Here is a 22,382-nt window from a genome sequence, read left to right on the forward strand (position 1 = left end):
TATCCTAATATCGAGACTTTTGTTTAGTGTTCAGAAAAATCTTGAAGCCAACATGCCGAAAGAACTGTAATTATCAACGCGTGGAGAAATTATTTTACTCCGTAATGAAGGTTGAAGTTATCCCAAATACTGAACTGCAGGCGAAACATTTGCATATTACAGTCATACACGGCGGTGGTCATGTGATGGTCTGAGGCTGCATGACAGCAAATGGTGTCGGAAACTTTGCTTTTATCGAAAGAATAATGAAAGCAGAAGATTATGGTAAAGTGTTGCGCGATATTTTATCTTGCAGCGGATCAAAATTAGGCGTAAGTGAGACATACTACTGTCAGTAGGGTAATGGTCCTAAGCATGCAGCTATGAAAACGTAAGGAATGGGTGATGTACAATGTCTGTAGAATGCTGAAAACTCCGCCACAAACGCTAGACATCAATCCAATTGAAAATTTATGGCAACAGCTGGATTAAAATGTAAGGAAAATGAAATTTTTTAAATAAAAATTATTTGAAGCGTGCTTTGGTGGAGAAATGGCTTAAATCTCGATTTAAACCACGTCCAAATTATTGCAATCGATGCCAAGGAGATTGCAAGCCATCACTTATGCTAATGGAATGCACACAAAATATGAGGTGTTTTTTCTTTCATTTACTTATTATTGAATTTTTTTACAAAATACGTACAAGCTGGTTGGTGTGCAAATACTTATTTGACTTTAAAATACGTGTTTATACCGTCTCATTTTTCATTTCTATTTTCTAAAAATACTTATTAACCAATTCGAAATAAATATAGATTAAGCTATTAAATACAATAATTAACTAAAAGCATTCGTTTTTTTGTAGATGTAACTTCAAAAAATTAGGGTGTGCAAATACTTTTTTTACCCACGGTACATGCCTTACGTTAATAACAAGTTTTATAATTTTACCTACGGACAGTACTATATATAAAGGTATTGTTTTCTATTTATTAATCATATTCATTAGTATATAATGAAACAATACCAATAGATACTTCAATAGTGAATCTCACCACCATCCTAAATATTTATGTACCGTTGGCAAATCTTTATTTCAAAGAGCCCTCCAAATCTGCAACTTGACACACCTAGAGTTTTGATAGGTAAGAACGCCCTTCATCAGATCAAGATGCCCGGTCAACAAAACAATAGAAAAACAACGGTCACATCGTCACATATGGTATGTGAAGGGGGTTACAGGCAGGATTGGCAACATCTTTAGAAATACTTCCATTAAAACTACATTTAAGCCTAACAAGAATGTGAACGAATTCTTGAGATCAGTGAAACACACTGCAAAGAAATATTACTTTTAGGTCTACACTGTAGTTGGTATTGCAAACTTATAGTAACTGTGGCTTAAATGACAAGTGACAATCCACGATATGCAAATAGGTTAGTCGTTTGTTGTGAAGGGTTGTTGAGAGCTTTGGAGAATTCCTTTCCTGAACTATTACGCTCGAAAATATTGATTAAGAACAAGTTAAGAAAACAGCATATTTCACAACACTCGCTATTGTCTTATAAATAATATATTAAGGCAAAGACACACGATCTATGTACATCGAAGAGAAACCACCAAAACGTACAACGTAATTTAAGTTTGACATATTAGAAACAAGAAAACGACATGAATTTGTCTTGTCATGAATCTTTTTATCGGTTATTATCACTATGCAATCGCAGTTTTCACCGAAGCAGAAAAACTGCCCAAAAAAATGTTGAGCTTTTTAATAGTTCACTGCAGGTTACAAGCAAACAAAACGAAAGTCCAATAACACTATCATCAAACGATGTGTCGGAAATAAGGCCTTATTTTCCTGAATCATTTAATATTGCAGCCTATGTTAATAACTCTGAAACACTTCAAAAACTCCTTCACTTAAATGTGAATCTGAGCAAAATTGAAAAAAGACCACATGTGGTGAATAAAATATTAAAATTAGATTTTGAACGAGATATGAAGAGTCATATATACTTTTTAAAAGATTATGTGGGTCTAGACAATACTGGAAAAATTCTAACTAAAAATCCTCTTATTTTATGTGAACCTTTAGACGATCTTCAAGTTAGAATTAACTATCTCAAATCAAAACGGTTTACTATGAATGAAATTCAACAAATAATAATAAAAAATCCTTTTTGGTTAATGTTCAGGTATTGGCATTATATATATTTCTATCTCATTATTTAAATCATTCATAACATATTTTTTTATTATATCTTTATCTTTGAATTGCTTATATCAATGCCTAATATGCAATATTATATACAAGCAATTATATACAAAATTGTATAATATTTGTAATGACTAGTATAGGTGTACACTAGATTCTTTCTGCTTACCTCACTAAATGTACCACAGGCACGTACAACAGGTTGTGCCATACTGTATCTTTTACATTATCTTCGTGTAATTATTTCTTTCAGTTCTCTAAGGATTGACAGGCGTTTAGGATATTTCCAACAAAAATTTAATTTATGTGGTAATGAAGTGCGACAATTATCAACAAGACAACCAAAAATAATAACATATAATTTACATCATATAAATACAAATACATTTGTAATAAAAGAAGAAATGGGATTTGATGATGAAGAAATAAAACAGTTAATCCTTATAAAGCCAAAATTGTGGTTAATAAGTATGCACTATTTGTAACTTTTAAGTTTGTAATTTGACTTGTATATTGTTGATACAAATGAGAACAACAGTAATTATTAAAATACATTGATATTTTTTGTAAATTTATAAAAAGGATATGCAAGGTTCTAGGGGAAATAAGCAATCAGAAAATTTAAAAATACATTTATTTTATATTCAAGTCATTTTTATTATAAACATTTTTTTTGTTTCAGGTCAAAAATCATTATTAGAGAGATTCAATTATCTGCATAACATTATTAAAATATCCCATAAAACATTATTAAATTACCCAAATGCATTGCTATGTAGAAATTTTAAAGTAAAACAACGACATCAATTTCTTAAAAGTTTAGGAAGAGCACAATATGATCCCAGCAAAGAAAATTATATACCAGTGAATGCACTAGTTGAAGGTACAGATTTAGAATTTTGTAAAAATCATGCCAAATGCAGCATTGATGACTTAAATACATTTTTAAAAACATTGTAAATTACATCAACCTGCTTTACCTAAAACAACTTTATTTTGAAAAGCATTTAGTGAATGATACAAGAGAGTATCAAATATACCTGCTACTGTGAACACTCCACCAACAATAGCACAGATATTTGTTGCAAAATGGCCAATGGACCTAAAATAACACACAAAATTTAAACATTTAAGTATAATATCAGCAAAACCAAAAATAAATAATTTAATATTTTAATTGAAGAGGGAATTTATAAAGCGTAACTAATAATTATAATTTAAATAAAGTGTTAAATAAAATAGATCATTGTTACTTATTTTCTTTTATCTATAAATAGTTTTAACAAACCTTTCTTTTTCCGTATATTTAACCATCAAAGGTGACAGTTCATAACTGAAGAATGCACCTGGCATCCCTGATTCTGTATTTACATTTGAGACAGATTTTTGATGTCTTGTTACTGAAAACTGATTTGTGTGCAGAACAGAGTTGTCTAACTTTATGTACATCGTAGGAACAATTTTTAAATAGTACTGAAACATAACAGCATCTGAAAATAAATTAACAAATGGTTTAAAGTTCTGTACCATTTAAAAATAGTGGGATTTCCATAAGAATGTAATCTATTTTAGAGAATCTAAACAATAAGTACTATTCACGAGGCGTAAACTGCGCTTTGTATCCCTTTTTTTCGAACTTGAGGTTAATTCCGTTAGTCCTAATTAGTTTTTACAGTGACACCAGGTGGATAGGGAAGAGGGTACTCTGTCCCTGAAAAATCTGCAAGCACTATGTGACTGCTTGAGAGGATGTCGACGGCGGCGAGGGCACCCCTGCGGGACTGGAACCTCGGCTTGCGAACGTGTTTCAGGCTGGGAGATCTTTGTATTTGTGAGGAACTGTTTTTATAAGTAGAGCCAGAAAAATATTTTAATTTAAAATCATTTTTTTTAAATTACCAATAAAAAATATATATCAATTCTTCTACGCCAGAAATGTCCGGGATGCAATGAGAATTTGAGTTATTAATTTATACTACCGTTATATTACCAAAAACAGCGTTGTGTACGCAATTATTTTCATGATTGCTTTTTTACTGCTCGGTCACATTCATTTTTATTCCAATCTTGTATGTTGATTGTGCTAACTTTATCTTTCAATTTTAATAAATGGAACACAAAAATAAAATATTAAGAATTAAATATATGACGACTGAAGCTGCTACCAATACTTGTGGTGGTGGTGGTGGTGGCCGGTGGTAGATCAACCGGTTTAGGCCAATCAAGGGAGGTTACTCCTATACTATATATGAACACACAAAAATGCAAAGCTCAGTTTAGACCTCTCCTTTTTTTTCGAATTGATTAATGCTGTTAGCCCTACTGGCGTTTACTGCGACTACGGGTACTCTGTCCCTGAAAAAATTGTAAGCACTATGTGGCTGCTTATGAGAATGTCAATTGTGGTAAGGGCGTCCGCTGCGACGGCTGTTATTATAATACACTGGTCCTTCATTATTCGCGTGGTATGCGTTCCGAAGAGTTCGTGAATATTGAATTTGCTAAAAAATATTAAAAATATGAGCTTTGAGATTAATTCGATATACTATATTTTGTTATATTTAATATTAATATCTTAGTTATGTTTAAAATCTAGTTGCCCTATGGATTAAAAAAGTGAGATATCTTGGGTTGTTTGGTTTCTTTTCTTTTATCTTCTAGTAGAATTTTATATGGCGCAGGCTATAAATCTATAGCTCTTACTAGTTAATGGCGTAAGGTGTATGCGCACTTGCGCAGCGACATTTTCAGGTTTTATAACATAACGAAGATCTGGCTTGGTTTGGCTCTTGGAATATTAGCCTATTTATTTCGCGTAATGCTACAAATAAAAAGGACGTTCGTTTATAAATAATTTTAACCGCACATTTTTTTAAAGTTATAAGATAGGTAACTTACGAGTTAACAAAAAATATAAATTGAAAAGTACAATGTAATAATGTACAATATTTATTTTTTAACTTATAATATTGGTAACGACAAAGACATCGATATCGCAGAATAGAGCAACTTAAGTGAAATGTCATTTCTGATAACTGACATTGACATTTGGGATCAAACATAGTTATTGTATTACTGCAAAAGCATTTAATTAGTTTTATAATAAACGAAAATACAATGCCAGTTCCGGGAGGTGTATATCAAACACAAGGACCTTCGTGTTTTGATAAAATGAAAATGGGATTTATGATAGGGTTTTGTGTAGGCATGGCGAGCGGAGGTTTATTCGGCGGTTTTACTGCTTTAAGGTTAACACTGAGTTACCTAAGAATTCGTAATATTTTGTTTATATTAGGTCCTAATTACTATATTTGTGTGTATTACTTTTCAGATATGGTGCAAGGGGTCGAGAATTGGTTCATTCTGTAGGAAAAGTTATGCTTCAGGGAGGTGGCACCTTTGGCACTTTTATGGCTATTGGTACTGGAATTCGTTGTTGATATTACTATTATAAAGCAAATTGTATATAAAACTTCCATAATATGTAGTGATATATTGGTTTATTTCTATTAAAGTTCAATTTTTAGGTTAATAATTTGTATTTCTTTTGATTTCTAGATTAACCTATTTAAAATAGAAAAATGTATAACTTACCTTCTTTGGCTAATCCCATTACACCATCTAAAGGAGATGTATTGGCGCTTTTTATGTCTGTTCCAAAAGATAAGTGTTTAATTATATGGGTTGTATTAAAAACAGATGATGAGAATGGTTGGACATCATGGACATGGACATGATTTATAGTGAAGCTTTTGCCTGGAGCTATATGAAAACTACCACCAACCTAAAATTTACATATTATATATCATTTACTTTCAGATTGTATAGGATACATCTGACATTATTAGATTTATGATAGTATTGTTACCCGATTAACTTCCATATAACCATAGATTTCACATCCTTCTTTAAGAGCTAGGTTGGTCCTTTCTAATGATTTATCATCTTTACATTGTTCTATAGTTGCTAAATCTGGTAATGCCCAGCGTCTCAATCTATATGCTTCTTTTATATCATCACAAGTATTACAACACCTTTAAATAAATAATTAGACAATAAGTATAATATATAGTAACTAAATATTGATAAAATTATTTTATTTATATGTATGTCTATTTAATTTAAAGTATATTTATATATTAGGCACATCTACATCTATTTCCCATGCATTTGAGGGATAGATAAATATAATAATATATTATTGAATTTAAGTAGCTATTGTCAATTGCTACACAATGTTATACATTTTTTTAGCTACACACTATATGGCCCAGTAGGCAGAGGGTTCCGGGAAACCTAATGTTAAGATACTCCATTTCCATATAGACATTTGAATTATTTTTCATTGTTTTCTCAGGGCATTGTATGTTGAGTGGCATAACTTAATGCTGCACTTTGATTCATTACCAGAGAGAGAAAATGAAAGTATCCCCTAGGTAGAAGTAAAACCCACAACTGTTGCGATTATAGATGCATGCATGTGCCTCAATCTAAATAAAATAAATACAAATATATCAAGCAATTCATAATAAGCATTTAAGATTAATGATGTCTTACTGAGATTCATTAAATGCTGCACCATAACAACTGCCACATGTTATTTTGGCAACTTCAGTTATATTTTGCTTCACCTAAAAAGTAAAATTTTGTAAATATTGAATAAAATATTTTGCAATATGAAATATCAAATATTTAAAAACAATATATTATAGTTAAATATTGTGTATGAAATCTGAGATATAACATAAATGTGGCTGCTGGTAACAAGACAGACAACACAACAATATTGTGATATTGAATTCTATCACTTAACACACAATTGAGTCTGTTGTGGCCCAGGGGCACTTAATGAGTACCTTAGCACTAGATAGGTACCCCCCCTGCCTACATAATTTGATGGTGTCAGATATATTAGTTTTAAAATAAATCTTTATTGGCTTTTAATTAATATAAAGAAAAATAAACTAACAGTTGAAGACATGGTCATTTCTTCTATTTTAGATTCCTCAATTGGAACACCATTTAGGTCTAATCGTCTCTTATGGATATTGTGGTCCATTTGTAAATGTTGTTCTCCTGATGAATCCATAGCATCTAATACTAAATCTGCAAATTTATTATGATTATTTTCAACAGTTGATATTTTTTAAAGAATTATAATTTTTAATTTAAATAATATATATAATACATTGTCATTAGAGAAGAAGAACAATATTTTTTGACTTACAATCACACGATATTCTTGGTACAATAATATCAAAATTGATTCTTAACTTGTGTCCTCTGGATGTATCAACAAATAACTCTTCAGAGACATTACGAGACATATAAGTATGCAGTTCCGACAAAATTAAGAGCATCATTACAATTGCACCAGTAACAGTGACTGAAAAGAGATGTCATTAAATAAAAGAATAACTAAATTAAAATCAAAATTAAATCATGGCCCGGGCGCCGCTCATAAAGGGGCGCCAAATAATTTGCAAAACTATTTAAGCAAAGATATGAAATTATATGTACTGTAAAAGTATTTTGCCCCTGGCACGAGTTAAGTTCGCTACGCCATTGCCCACAGATAGCAGGGTAGTTAGAGGTAACCTAGTGTTAAGACACTGTTCCCCACTCTTGCCACCGGATGCAGGAGGCATTTGGTGTTGAGTGGCGAAACCCATCGCCGCCCTTTGCCTCGTCATCAGAGCAAAGAAATGAAAATATAAATTTAAATAAATATTTCATTTCCTCGAGTGGGGATCGAACCTACAACCAATCGGTTTACAGTCAAACTTTGTGCTCCTGCGCCACGACTGGTCTCAATAATAATAATGTATTTTAATATCGTTAACTTTACATTAGTAATACTTACTAATAGCACCAGTTGCTGTTTTGACTCTAAAGTCTTCTAAAGTTTTGGCATAAGCATCCAGCTGTTTAAATTTATTTATAATTTGTGATGCCATAATAATTAATCAAATAATTAGTTTGTCTGTATATTACATATGATTAAATAAAAACATGCGTATATTCGGAGTCTCTCTTAAGTTAATTTACACACATCAATATATAATATAATTAAAATTAATCAACACTGATTTAATGATATTGTTAGTGCGAAAAACAAAAACAGACATATATTTTAAGTGAAAACTTAAATTTTGGATAAGCCGTATATAAACGTCATCTAGACATGATGGGTTATTTAAAAATTGTCATATGTCAATTGTCAAGTTATCAAATGTCCACAATAGTCACTACGTGTCCCATATTGGAGTTTATTATCTTTGAATGGCTTATAAGTTTGTAATTTTAAAAAACCAAGCGAAGTTGGAAATTGGATATTTTACAAATATATATAATATTTTAAAAAATCTGAAAATGTTACTTTGAATTCATAAATTAATAAATTTTATTTTAATTTTATTAATATTTTTAATATTTTGTTATCTGTATTTATATATATGTGAAACACAAACCTTATGCCTTCATGATGTCCATGATAAGACAGCATATGTTCTTAAAAAAAGTGTCCATCTTTCCTTTCTTCATCCTTTTCGTTCTTTAAAAACTTGAAATTAATCTTATAGATTCTATAAGATTAATTTTAAGTTTTTCCCTTTGCTGGCAAACCACTCTTTTATCAAGTAGTATTTGAATTAACCTTGTTTGTGAACACAATAAACATTTTGCTATTGAAAACCAGCTTGACGCTGTATCCCACGCATACAGCAGAGTACGCAGAGGGAACCTAGTGTTAAGACACTCCGTTGCCCAATTTACGCTGAATTCTAGGGCATTGCGTGTTGAGTGGCAGAACTCAATGCAGCGCTTTGCCTCGACACCAGAGCGAAGAAATGAAAATATAAATTTTAAATAAATTTTTAATTTCTTCGAGTGGGGATTGAACCCGCAATCAGTTGTGTTTACAGTCATGCCATGACTGGCCGTTTTGCCTTTGAATTTTAATAATTTTTATTTGATTTAAGTTCATGTACAATTTAAATCGTAAATCTAATTTTACTATTGACTTAATTTATGTTTCATCAGAAATATCAAATTTAAACATTCACTTAAATTTTAATGACATATTGTACACATCTTTTATAAAATTAATATATTTTTAATTATTTTATATTATTGGGATAAATAAAAGAAAATACCAATTTTTATATTTTTTATTATTGTTGATAAGATTGTAACAATTTAAATTAAGTAATGAAAGTTTATCTATCTCTGCTGGTAAACATCGAGCGGCAGCATTTAAATTATAATATGAACCAAATATCAACGTTAAGAATAAAAATATATATATTTTAATGTTTTAGCCTTAACAAAAATAATTTTAACGATCACTTAATAGTTGACATTGGTTTTATCTGCCACAGTCACAATATAAATTGTATTCATTAAGATTATTGAGTATTATTTACATGTGTACAGTCTTTTAATATTTTACTTAACGAGATCACTTCCTAACGTTGAAGCCCTCTCCCGTAGGATCTAGAATCCAAGGATAGTTATTAGGGCATTCCATGCAAGTGAATAAACGTAAAGTTTCTCCTGGTAACTCACGAGTTGTTAATGGACAAGCATTTGGCAAAGAGCAGAAAGGTTGCCCTTTAACATCACATTTGTCTTCTTTCCATTCTTGGAAGTCTCTAAGTTGTGATAATTCTGTTGGGTTTTGCATCCACTGCATTACTTGTGTGAAAGAATTAAAGTAAACATCATTCTTTTCCAACATCTCTTCAATGAACTTAACTAGTTCATCTCTGAATTCCTTCTTGGATTTAAGCCACGACGCGTGGAAGTGAAGACCTAAAGGAGCGCGGTTGGTAGAGTAGTGACGGTTGAAGTTGTGGCGAAGAAGACGCGCAAATTGATCTCCAGTTTGAATGTTGGAACAAGAATCGACTACGTGACAACCAGGCAATGATTCGTCAAAAGTAGGGTCATCACGTCTATCCAATTCGTTCATTACCATTTCCCACACAGGGTGACTTCTAGAGGGGCAATTGTGGGCATTACCATTACATTTGTGTGGCATTCGGAAGTACAATGTATAAGGCCAAATAGGAACGCGACCTAAGGGAGCTGTTATTGAAGCATCATATACGAAGTATTGATCTGCCATCATTTCAAATTGCTTATTACCACCGACTCTTAAGTAAGGGGCCCGAACACCAATAATAGAAGCATCAGTTATATTTGCAAATCGTTCTACGATGAGTCTTGCACCGGCCATTTCAGCCAACCAATCATCGTAGCTTCCACTTGTCCAATATTGTGGATCATCTTTGTGTGTTAGTGAGAAAACAGAAATTTCATGTCCCTTGCGGTGTAATTCTTGAACGGCAGCGTAGTTTGTGTACTTATGTGAGACAAAGAAAGTTCCGCGAATTTGACAGCCATTTGGATTATGGCGGTTACCGTTAAATATTTGCTCATATAAGTCAATGTTGTCAACATTTACGGCGCCATTGAAGGTAATCGTTACCATTTGAGGCACCTGGTTGGGCTCTATTCCTCCTGGAATCCGTGTGCCATCAGCGGAACAGAAACAATCGGGAAGTCTGCACTGGTTGGTGTCACAATCTGGTGCTCTATTAGGGTCTAGGTCAACAGCTGCAATATTAAAAAAGCATTCAATAAATCATCTCTTTGTACACATTTATAAATACATTATTTATATACACTTGTCAATACTTTTTAATTTATTATTATATACCGAGGCATTTAAGGTTCGTTATTCATAAATACTTACTGCAGGCGTTTTCGTCAGACTCGTCCTTACAATCAGGTTTTCCATTACAGAACAGCTCTTTTTCGATACAATCACCGCTTCCGCAAGCTAATTTGCCTTCAGGGCATATTGGTTCATCCGTTTTCAAGATGGGTAATATTTTTCTTGGTTCTGAAACATACATTTTTGTATACCTTCTAGTTTAAATATTTTTTGTGTGCTGTAGGTGCTGTAAATAAGTATATACACAAATTGATTAAAAAACGATATATTACATTATAAGTGAAGTGACCAACAGAAAGTTTTTACTTCGTCTGTGTTTATAGGTATCTTTGTAATAGTGTAATGGTCGTGGAGAAAGAGAAGAGTTTGAACAATGATTGTCAAAGCATGACAAGTTAACATTAGATAAGTTATTTTAATAAGGAAATAGATGTTTTTAGCACAGAGCTTTGCCGTGGTATAGTGAAGGTCCTCAAAGTTCATTAGTCACTCAATAGAAAGAAAGGTATTCTTGAGTTAATTTATTTTAATTTTCGGTGATAATTAATGATCACGAAGAAAATGGGAAGAAGAAAGTTGGAAGATAATTAAATAGTGTTTTTAAACATCGTTTATTAATAAATGCTTTGGAAAAAATGAAAATATAATAAAAAATGAAACAGAATAAACAAAAGTAAAGATAAGACGTACAAAAAGAAGATCAGACGAGGTTATGTAGAAAACAAAAATTAAGGAAATTTATAAAAGAATAGTCATTAACATCATACTTAAATTAATTAGTATTTTCGTAATAACCACGTTTGATTAATGACATTTTAATTAATAAGAAAAGCGAATCGTTGGTATCATCTATATAGTGTTAAATTTATAAAAGCCCAGGTGTATGATACAAAAGTGACTTCTTAAAGTGGTCATAAAAATTAAGTAAAATTAGTAAAAGGTGTAGAAGATAGCGGTTAGTGAAAATTGTTATGTAAAGCTGTTAGCAGTAAATGTATGTAGATAATTAAAAGAAACATGAATGTATTCCATAAAAATATAAGAAACAGAAGATTTGATTTATATATGAATAAGTGAATTCAGATATGTTTTACATGTGATTTAAAATAAGAAACATTTATATAATCCATAGTATGTATGTAATAATTAATTTATATATGCAAGTGTGATAATTGAGTCGAGTTTAACAACAGTGGTTGTGTGGTATATGTTAATGCGTAAATAGTGCGTTTGTCCTGATACGGACTATTTCCTTAGTCCGGGGCCTCATGCATTATACCAAATCTACAGTGCGACGCGGCCCCTTCACCCAAGCTCGGTTTTGCTCGCTACTCGCGGATAACTTTATCGCACTTACTCTCAAGTTTGTCACAGTTGGTCACTTTACCCTTCCAGTCGCAGGTTTGCTTATCAAGATCAAAAGCCAGTCCCGAGGGGCATGTGATCTGTTTAAGACCTGACCTAGTGCACCTGTGTCGATAAGAATTATATATTTAATAACTGTGTAAAAGCAGGAAGTGACCGTGGAATTGGCTTGTTGGCGGTGAATAATTAATTACGTCTCTATATGACATGTCGGAAGCCCTTCTCACGACCACTCCCTGTTGTAGGCGGAACTTACTTTCTAATTTATCGCAATTCTTAACATGTGTTTTCCAATCACATGTTTGGCGGTCGATATCAAAAGCCAGTCCGCCGGGGCAGCGCACTGAAGCTAGCCTAGTCACACCATTTTCACCTCCCTTGTCACACCTGTATACAGCCAAGTTTTCAGCACAAGAATCTAATTTGTATATATGTTACTGATTAAGGTTCTTTTTTAAAAAAATATCAAATATTCTAAGCATATTTAGATAAATAAAGATATGTTTCATTATTAAATAAAAAAGCTTTTAGTTATGATCATAAGGATAGTTATGTATAAATTGTAGGTAATATTACAAATATTGAACATATACAGGGTGTCCCAGGAGCCAACGATAAAACGAAACCAGGTGATAGACCAAGTCGTGACAGTTATGAGAAAAATATAAAAAAAAATCTTTGTCATGTATTTTTCATATTATATTGATTTTAAAAAATATCGCAAAAACCGACACCCTGTGATGGTTTTTCACGTCCCTGGACTACAAATATTACTCTTTCTTCATTTTTTTTTCTGTAATGTAATCATGAGTAACCCTTCTGTGAATTACAGTTTAAGATTAAAACATACCTGCATCAGTTTTCAATAAAATGTGGTGTTTTTGCCAAACATTAAATTCAAAATATTTACTACACCCAACTTTAACCGACTGTACTATAAAAAAATGTACTACACTGTTTTTGCAAGTAACTTTAAAAGTTGGCGCATTTAATCTGGATTCCGAAATGGTACGACACTTGCTGGACCCAGGACTTATAAGGACAGTGCTCGAGTCCGGGGTCTCGCAGGCGATATACTCGGTCTTTGACACATTGCCAATATGCATTTCATTCATGGAGAATGGTTATGTAACGCAAATGCTGCAGCTAGAATGTATCGGAAAAGATACCAAAAAGCTGAACGTCATCCCGATTATCGTGTATTTCGATTTTTCTCTCTTCAACAAAGAAGTAATCCAGCAAGTGTCGTACCATTTTGGAATCCAGATTAAATGCGCCAACTTTTAAAGTTACTTGCAAAAACAGTGTAGTACATTTTTTTTATAGTACAGTCGGTTAAAGTTGGGTGTAGTAAATATTTTGAATTTAATGTTTGGCAAAAACACCACATTTTATTAAAAACTGATGCAGGTATGTTTAAATCTTAAACTGTAATTCACAGAAGGGTTACTCATGGTTACATTACCGAAAAAAAAATGAAGAAAGAGTAATATTTGTAGTCCAGGGACGTGAAAAACCATCACAGGTGTCGGTTTTTGCGATATTTTTTAAAATCAATATAATATGTAAAATACATGACAAAGATTTTTTTTTATATTTTTCTCATAACTGTCACGACTTGGTCTATCACCTGGTTTCGTTTTATCGTTGGCTCCTGGGACACCCTGTATATTACATAGATATAGGAATTAAAGTTGGAATTATGGTACAACTTATAACTTCGTATCAATTCGAAATAATGATTGTAGTTACACAACTGTATTCAGCTTAGATTACGTAAATTCATTCATTATCTAATTTAGAAATACCCAACATGTTTATATAAATTTAATTTAAAAAAAAATGTGACATAGAATGTTTTAAAACGTTTTGTGGAATTTCCTAGAGAAATAAATACTACTTTATATTGAAATAAAGTGCATGAGCATAGGAACCCCCCTAGGTACGGGTGATCCGTGCCCACACTAGAAATTTTACTAACAAAAAATGTGCCCTGAAAAAAAAAAAAAACCTTTACACGAACATTTTCAACGCTCGAAGTCCAGGTCCCAGAAAATATTTCTAGATACGATAGATGCTAAAGTGGCTAACGTGAATACAACATTTTATATAAGTTATTGTAGTTAGCCAGACAAAATGCTTTGTTTTGTAGATTGAAGGCGCAATATACCTATGACTAATATTCAAGGCACGATGGCGACCGTTCCGTTCACTGGCTGGAATATCGAGTTCTTGAATATCAAACGGCTGCATTTAATATGTAGCCTTCAACTGTATGCATAAGTTTTGTCAAACCGGATAACTATAATTGATATATTCTCGTACATTTATTCAATTCGAATTATTATTGCTTAGCTTAATGCATAATTTAGTTAGCAACTCTTTTATAACGTAGGTATTCAATAAATAATTTATGAAAAAAAAAAGAGAAACCGACCTGACGACATCTCGGCAGTCACCTTCAGTAGATAACCTAAAGTACTCGTCAGCTGGACGACCGTCGCAAAGCTTTTCCGGATTCACTTCATCTTCGTTATCCTCATCTTGCCGCTTCACTCGTGTCTCGCTGATCACTACACATGAAATAATTACAAATTAAAAAAATATGAGGGTACATAAATAAAATTTGAATCTTCAACGTTTGATTCTTTGCTATAAAAGCATCAGCTTGAAATATTTGTAAAGGTAAGACGTTGCACGAAGTCAACTTCGTTAATAGCATGTTAACATGCCTATTGAGTAAGTGAGTTAACGTAAACCTCGATTACCACACGCGGGTGAAGGAATGTAGTACCGTTTCATTTCGACGTAGCATGTTGTTATGCGTAAAACTTGTGAATGTCTTAATATGAACGAAACCTAAATATAGTAAATAAATATTTATAAGGGAGAATAAGCTTTTATAATGTTGCGCACTCAGATAGCAAGTCAATGACGGCATTGAAAGGTAAAACGTTAAAAGGAAATCGAGGTCAACGCCGGCCACGTAAGCCGGTATTCTTTCATATTTGAATTTAAAGATATTTTTACGTAAGTATATTAAGCAAATTTAATAATATGGTGTCGCCACATATTGTGTAAGAGCTTGCATAAAATTGAAACAAGTATTATTTACAGACTATATTTGGAATCGTAAGAATACGGTTTAAAAAAAATACTAAATTTCTTCGGTTTGTAAAAAACAAAATTAAAAAATTAACAACTACCTACATCTTATTTATAATGTGCAAATTTTGCTTTATTCTTTACAAAAAAGCCTCACTTTTGATATGAAATATTTAAAAATACAATTTATCTATTATAATAATAAAATAATATAAATTAGTACTCACCAAAGTGTGCGAGAAGTAATACCCCTAGACACAGGTACGCGTATCGAGCCATGGCGCTCGGCAAAGACTGGCCGGTGCGTCGCGCTCTACAAGAAAGTGCAAGAGGTGTCTGCTGCCCCTCTTCACCTATTTATATAACCAGCAGGTCGTACACGACACCAGCCGAGAAACTCCACCCGTCCTGTACGCACTATACCTCCCGTCAATATAAGTCATCACTCCTTTGGCACAGCTTTTAATAAGCACTCGCTGACGCTTTGCGCGACAATTTGCAAAAATGATAATGACGGTTAGCTTTGTAACTAATTTAAATGTTCTTCATTTGTTAATCACTTCTTTTTACTTATCGGTAAATTATTTGTATTGAATAGTAATTAAATAATTAATTATAGCGTAAAATAGTTCGAAAGAAATGATTGCTACACATATTACTTTATCATTTTTTCATAGAAACTATTAATCATATTTTATCAGTTCTATAATGGTGTAACCATGTACTTGTTATGAACTTATTCTATTTATTTGTTGAAATGAGTAAACACCAACAATTATTAATATGAATTGTATTAGAAAATATTAATTTTATTAGACATAAATACGAAAACATCCACTACGCTATACTTTTTTCAATAAAAAATAGCATAGATAAATTGTAACGATACTATTTTTTATATTTTAATAGATACGAATTATTACATTGTACAGATAACAAAAATATTGATTTAGTTTTTGTATAGTAAAATTCCTAGGTAATTAGTTAGGTACATGGTTGTTGCTTCATCTTTTTGCAAAACATAAAAAAAAATACATAAAAATAACTTAAGTTATTCAGAAATTATTGATTACTTTATATCATTGACAAAAAATAAAAAAAATATCTAATTTGTTGCCAATTAGAAGCATAATAATTTTCTTATAAGTTTAAATAAAAAGAAAACATAACATTAAAAGTTTTGATGTTGCCCTGCTAAGTATTTGTCAAGGCAAGCGAGTAGAATATTTTAAATAATAAGCCAATAAAGTACCTAGAAACTGTTCCACTTTACTAAAATATGACATTATTTATATAAATTTGAATAAAGAATAGTATTAGCATATATTTGTATAGAGACTTAAATATCTTAGGGTCATGTCAATACAGAAACAAACGATGCATAATGTGAAAACTTTTTATAGAGTATCTATAAAATAATTATTTTTCCGAAGAAAATAACAAGTGCTACTTTTGTTTAACCTTGAATATATGTAATATGATCATGAATGTGGTTATACCGTAATTTTATTGCGGTTTAAAGAAGCATTACAAAGATACTTCTCAGTGCTCATATCGCGCTGCAGATCCTCATATATATTATACAATTACATTGATGGATAAAAGTATAAAAAAGAAAACCAATATCATTTATTTTATATTAGTTTATAGCTAAATATTTGTTTTAATTTCGCAATAAACTAGTCCTAATTTTAATTCCACAAAATAAAGTTTATCGTATATTAAGAAATACTTTCGATTATCGTCGAACCTGTTCTCTAAAATTTATGTCAATGTCACAAAAATGTGGAGAGAAGATTTGGTTTTGTATAATTAAGTAGGTATTACTTAAAACAAGATATAAGCTATTTCTATAAAAAACACCTAGTAATAACGTACGGGCCAAAAGCATTTTTTAATATAGCTTTACTCCGTAACCTGCACTTAGTTTCTTTTAAATTACAATAATGGAAGAAGTAATTGGCGACAAATAAAATGACATTTTATTTTTTTAATATATTTATTTATATTTTAATTAATATAACTACTATTTGTTATCTATTAATAAATACAGCTAATTCTCGAATTTAATATTTAAGATTTTTTTATATATTTGTTAATTTCAGTTCATGCTCTGTCATTTCATCAATAAAGATTGAAAAAGAAAATAGCTATCAATATACTAAGGAATACAAACATACTCGCACATTAATAGTTGTTAATTGTTAATTGTCGAATTAGAAAAGGACAAAGGAGAATTAATAACAATATGAGATAACTGCAACTAAATATATGCGAGAAGATGGGTGGCCTTGTAGCAATATCCGGGTGTCTCAGATTATGTAACATACAAGCACCGAAGCCCGAGCGGGCAGGGGCGCGGGCGCCGCGGGGGCCCGGGCGGCGCGGGCGCTACGTGGCACGCCGTCGACCGCGGCCGCGGCGCCGTTGTTGTTTTGCCACTTCATCACGTTGGATCTCTATGACCTTTTGACATATTAACGTACCTATTTTTACATGTATTTTATTATATAAAATTTATGTATATGTCTGCTACTATTACTACACTAAAGTGAAAAGGTGAAGGATGGATTATAAATAAAAATTGATTAAAAGGAAATTAATTGATCTATTCGTTATGAATTTGAATAATATGAATTATGATGAGCTTTGTTAATGTTTATAGCTTCAAGCAATTGTTATCAGATCAATACTTAAATAAATAATATTTCTCTAAGCTATGTTTCTTATAGTTGTTCACAACATTCGTGTCAAGCAAACATTTCAAATAGAAATCTGATTGTGAAGTGTAAAAAAAACTTGGTGTAATACTTTTTCAGGGCACAGACCATTTCATTTAAAATACAAGTTTATCTTTTGAGAATTACATACTTTTATTAATTATTTGGTTTATCATTTGGTTCTCCCATCAGGTATTAGGTTTGGTTTTGCAATAGTAAAAGGTAGCCACATAATATGCCTTTCCTTTAATAGTGACCTCTGTACATGAAAGTGCGTGTAGAAGAGTCTATAATATAGTTTTAAGTATCTTCTTTACTGTTACATTATAACTTGATATGAATAAATCGAATGCAAATATCATTGTCCTATTGACCTGAGGTACCTACTGTAGGCCGAAAATATTAAAATGTTCACAATTATACCAACGTCACGCTCAATCCCACACACAACAGGGTAGGCAAGAGAGAACCTAGTGTTAAGACACTTCATTCCTCATTTTCCGCCGAATTCTGGAGGCATTACCTGTTGAGTGGCGGAAGTAACTGCCGCGCTTTATCGTGACACCAGAGCGAAAAAATTAAAATATGAAATATTTTATTTTCTCGTGTGGGAATCGAACCCACAACCAGTCGCGTTTACAATCACGCGCCCCTGCACCACGACTGGCTTCAATTATATCAATATTTCATATATTATATTACCGTATATTTCATGTAAATTTTATCTTGTAGATTATCAAAAAATATTTCCTTATGATTTTGTCAATTACTAGTGGACCCGGACGCGGCTACGGCTGCTTCAACTATAAGAATATTTATTAAATATATTCATGAAATTATTTTCAATTCTCAATAGAATTAGTAAGAAAATATAAGCTCAAATAATCAAAAAGAATAATAAGTAGATACACATTATTAGAAAAAAATATCTGAGTTATTGAAATGAACTAACAAAAGGATTAAAAGTAACTAAAGGATAGGTATTCTTAATATTAGAAAAAGTACCTAAAGTTTTCCGTACGTGCGTACATAGATATCGACTCTACGAAATAACTAAACATTTCTCTCTATTAAGTAGGATAATTTTAGCGGGCAATATCAAATAAAATAAGAAGAGAATCAAAGTGTATTTTAAATTAATTATAAACAACAAATAAAGTTCGAAAATGTATGAAAATTTATAAAACCGTCAACGTCATCTGCCCGTTCGCGTCGGTCATACTGTGCCGCCCGTAGGCTAGGTCATTTGGAATCAGTGACATCTCCTTAATTATTTATTAGTATGTTATACAGTAAACTATAATTTCAATCTAGATAAAATGCTAAAAGTGACTATTATATTTATTTTCATAAGGATGAATATCAGAACGTCGCGGTAGCGGTCGCGTAGCAACGACGGTTGTTATTAACATGGCAGAATAAATTGCATGTCAAATTAGAATGTACTTTAAAATATATTAGTATGTATGTGTAATGTAATGTTATATAGCCTATAGCACTTCTGAAGAATGCAGCTTTCATACAAAACAAAAACAATGAAAATCGGACCAGTAGATCCAGAGATCTTAGCGTTCAAACAAACAAACAAACAAACAAACAAACAAACAAACTCTTCCGCTTTATTATATTAGTACTAGTGGACCCGGACGCGGCTACGCCTGCTTAAACTATAAGAATATTTATTAACTATATTTTCAGTTTTCAATAGAATTAGTAAGAAAATATAAGCTTAAATAATCAAAAATAATAATAAATAGAGACATATTATTAGAAAAAATATCAGAGAAATTGAAAACCAACATAAGAAGTAAAAATAACTACAAATTAAGTAAAAATACCATAAGAAGTAAAAATAACCCGTACCTAAAAACTACCTAAAAGGATATTTTTGCCAGCAATATCAAATAAAATAAGTAGAGAACCAAAGTGTATTTTAAATTAATTATAAACAGCAAATAAAGTTCGAAAATGTAATAAAATCATCAACCTCATCTGCCCGTTCGCGTAGGTCATACTATGCCGCCCGTAGGCTAGGTCATTTCGAATCAGTGACATCTCCTTAATTATTTATTAGAATGTTATACAGTAAACTATAATTTCAATAGATAAAATGCTATAATGTTTATTTTCATAAGGATGAATATCTAAATGTCGCGATAACGGTTGCGTAGCGACGCGACGGTTGTTATTAACATGGCAGAATAAATTGCATGTCAAATTAAAAAGTACTTTAAAATATATTAATTTATATGTGTAATGTAATGTTATATAGCCTATAGCACTTCTGAAGAATGCAGCTTTCATACAAAACAAAAACAATGTAAATCGGACCAGTAGATCCAGAGATCTTAGCGTTCAAACAAACAAACAAACAAACAAACAAACAAACAAACAAACTCTTCCGCTTTATTATATTAGTATTATATTAGTATAGATAATTTTTTTTGACCTCCTAAACAAAATCTTGGAAATTATAGAATATTAATTACGCAAGGACTTAATATAGATTTGGGAAGTATAAATAGGTAACATTAGTAAAAGTAATATATCTATTCAAATAATTGTTTCTGTATCTGACCGAGACGAGTCGTTTTTTTTGTTATTCAACTAAACATTATTAAAATCAATTTGATGTTAATTTAATCAGTATATAGATATATTTAAACTAGTGGCATATAATAAAACGTATAATTAGGTGCCTACTATTAAGAAAGGTCAAATGATTATTGAACAGGTATAACTCGGAAAAATGTAATGACCGAGGCAAAGCAAATATTTTTAAGCAAGAACACTAACTTGATAAAAAAATCTAATATATGTAAAACGTCTTTGAGTAAGTTGTATGAGACATACCTACATATGTGTGTCAAGTATCCGTGTCATTTGTGCACGTAACAACTGAACATTGCTTACGTACTAGCAATCGATAGGTAAAATTTAAATGGTAAATCTTCCGAAATTTACGCAACCAGTAGTTTATCACGTGAAAGTCTTAAGGACTAGACCATAATAATAATAAATAATTAAAAGCAGCAGGAATAAGTTTTTAACCTAGTCATATACTTAAATGTACGTAAGTCTACAGAGGCGACAAATAAGGAAACGGGTAGTAGAAGAAATATGTGGAAGTAAATCGAAAACAGCGGAAATAATTAAGACATACGTAGTAGATACAAGGTGTCCAGAGTATTATTAAATGTATTTATCTATATATATATATATATATATATATATATATATATATATATATATATATATATTGTACATATGCTACAAGGGTGTTAAGTGACTTTGATAATATATAGGCATTTACTTAGACTGACTGATACGATGCTGAGATAAATAAAAAAAATACTAAAAAGCCACTTTCCGTTGAATCTGTGTGCTGAAGCAAATCTTCCAACAAAGTAGGTTTATCTTCTAAACAATGTACAATGCGTTTAAATATATGTTCACTCACTAAATTGCTCCCCACACTATAGGTCAATTTATTGCTTTAAGCTATGCTTTGAATCAAATGGAGTAGTATTATACATAATACATTATAGTTAATATTTACTTAAAATATATTTTTAATCTTAAATTTTCTAATTTACATTTCCGAAATAGAACATTTTTGGTATATAAACATTAGCTAATAAGGCTACGTGTCGTGTACGACATCATTTTTTGGAAACATAAAATATAATTAAGTAGATAATGTTTCGTAAAACTTTTATGTCTATTAATGTAGCTATTTAGATATTAACGTTGCAAGGATGGATGTGCGGAATATGAGCACGTCACAGCCATGGTACTGACGAGGCGACGCGCACGGCGCAACACAGCGGCAAGTAGGCGCGCAAGAGTCAAGGATCCTTCAAGATATTTCCTTTCACTTGCGACAATGCATGCACTCCTATGTATACCTATTAGCATCGAATAAATGTGGTTTGTTAAGCTCTAAGCAATTCTATATCAATAAGGCCAACAAGTATTTTTGCTACTCACAAATCATTTAACTACTTCCATTTTAAATATTTTATACTTGTTCATGTGCACGTATAAACAAGTAAATATAAAATTCCTTTTAGCATATTAATTTAGATTAAATTTTGAATTATCGTTTAATTTACACATGACAAAATTATTTCTCATAACAGCTGTGTAGTTTACTTCGGGGAATTCTTATGAAAGATTCGAGTTTTTACTGTGCTCTTTTTCCTGTATGTGGCAGAAGCAAAACATTTAATATTTAAGAAATAAATAAAAA

General features: G+C 31.4%; 4 protein-coding genes across 5 annotated transcripts; 2 read left to right on the top strand and 2 right to left on the bottom strand.

Moving 5' to 3' along the window:
• The first annotated feature begins 971 nt into the window (after positions 1-971).
• Positions 972-3,443, top strand: mTerf3 (mitochondrial transcription termination factor 3). The gene is made up of 3 exons (XM_085186806.1): positions 972-2,180; positions 2,454-2,668; positions 2,883-3,443. Exons 1-3 carry the CDS (start codon positions 1,654-1,656, stop codon positions 3,158-3,160), a joined length of 1,020 nt encoding a protein of 339 aa, XP_085042932.1. The 5' UTR covers positions 972-1,653; the 3' UTR covers positions 3,161-3,443.
• LOC146541491 (endoplasmic reticulum-Golgi intermediate compartment protein 3) lies at positions 2,818-8,398 on the bottom strand. Its single transcript, XM_085186771.1, has 8 exons — positions 8,064-8,398; positions 7,428-7,586; positions 7,170-7,306; positions 6,758-6,831; positions 6,069-6,234; positions 5,795-5,984; positions 3,489-3,690; positions 2,818-3,302 (listed from the first exon to the last, which is right to left on the bottom strand). Exons 1-8 carry the CDS (start codon positions 8,155-8,157, stop codon positions 3,167-3,169), a joined length of 1,158 nt encoding a protein of 385 aa, XP_085042897.1. The 5' UTR covers positions 8,158-8,398; the 3' UTR covers positions 2,818-3,166.
• On the top strand, positions 5,229-6,882 carry LOC146541492 (reactive oxygen species modulator 1). Its single transcript, XM_085186819.1, has 2 exons — positions 5,229-5,448; positions 5,532-6,882. Exons 1-2 carry the CDS (start codon positions 5,318-5,320, stop codon positions 5,638-5,640), a joined length of 240 nt encoding a protein of 79 aa, XP_085042945.1. The 5' UTR covers positions 5,229-5,317; the 3' UTR covers positions 5,641-6,882.
• A 955-nt stretch (positions 8,399-9,353) lies between the features above and the next one.
• Positions 9,354-15,842, bottom strand: verm (LDLa and CE4_CDA_like_1 domain-containing protein vermiform). 2 transcript variants are annotated; one of them, XM_085186758.1, is made up of 5 exons: positions 15,638-15,842; positions 14,743-14,878; positions 12,298-12,410; positions 10,959-11,108; positions 9,354-10,819 (listed from the first exon to the last, which is right to left on the bottom strand). In XM_085186758.1, the coding sequence occupies exons 1-5, from the start codon at positions 15,687-15,689 to the stop codon at positions 9,660-9,662; spliced, it is 1,611 nt and encodes a 536-aa protein (XP_085042884.1). In that variant the 5' UTR covers positions 15,690-15,842; the 3' UTR covers positions 9,354-9,659. The 2 variants fall into 2 exon arrangements, with proteins under 2 accessions (XP_085042884.1, XP_085042876.1); XM_085186750.1 differs by lacking the exon at positions 12,298-12,410 and adding an exon at positions 12,562-12,692.
• Positions 15,843-22,382: the final 6,540 nt, after the last annotated feature.

This window comes from Heliconius melpomene, chromosome 1 (genome assembly GCF_056956725.1).
Source record: "Heliconius melpomene rosina isolate 202511_hmr_F chromosome 1, ASM5695672v1, whole genome shotgun sequence".
NCBI lineage: Eukaryota > Metazoa > Arthropoda > Insecta > Lepidoptera > Nymphalidae > Heliconius > Heliconius melpomene.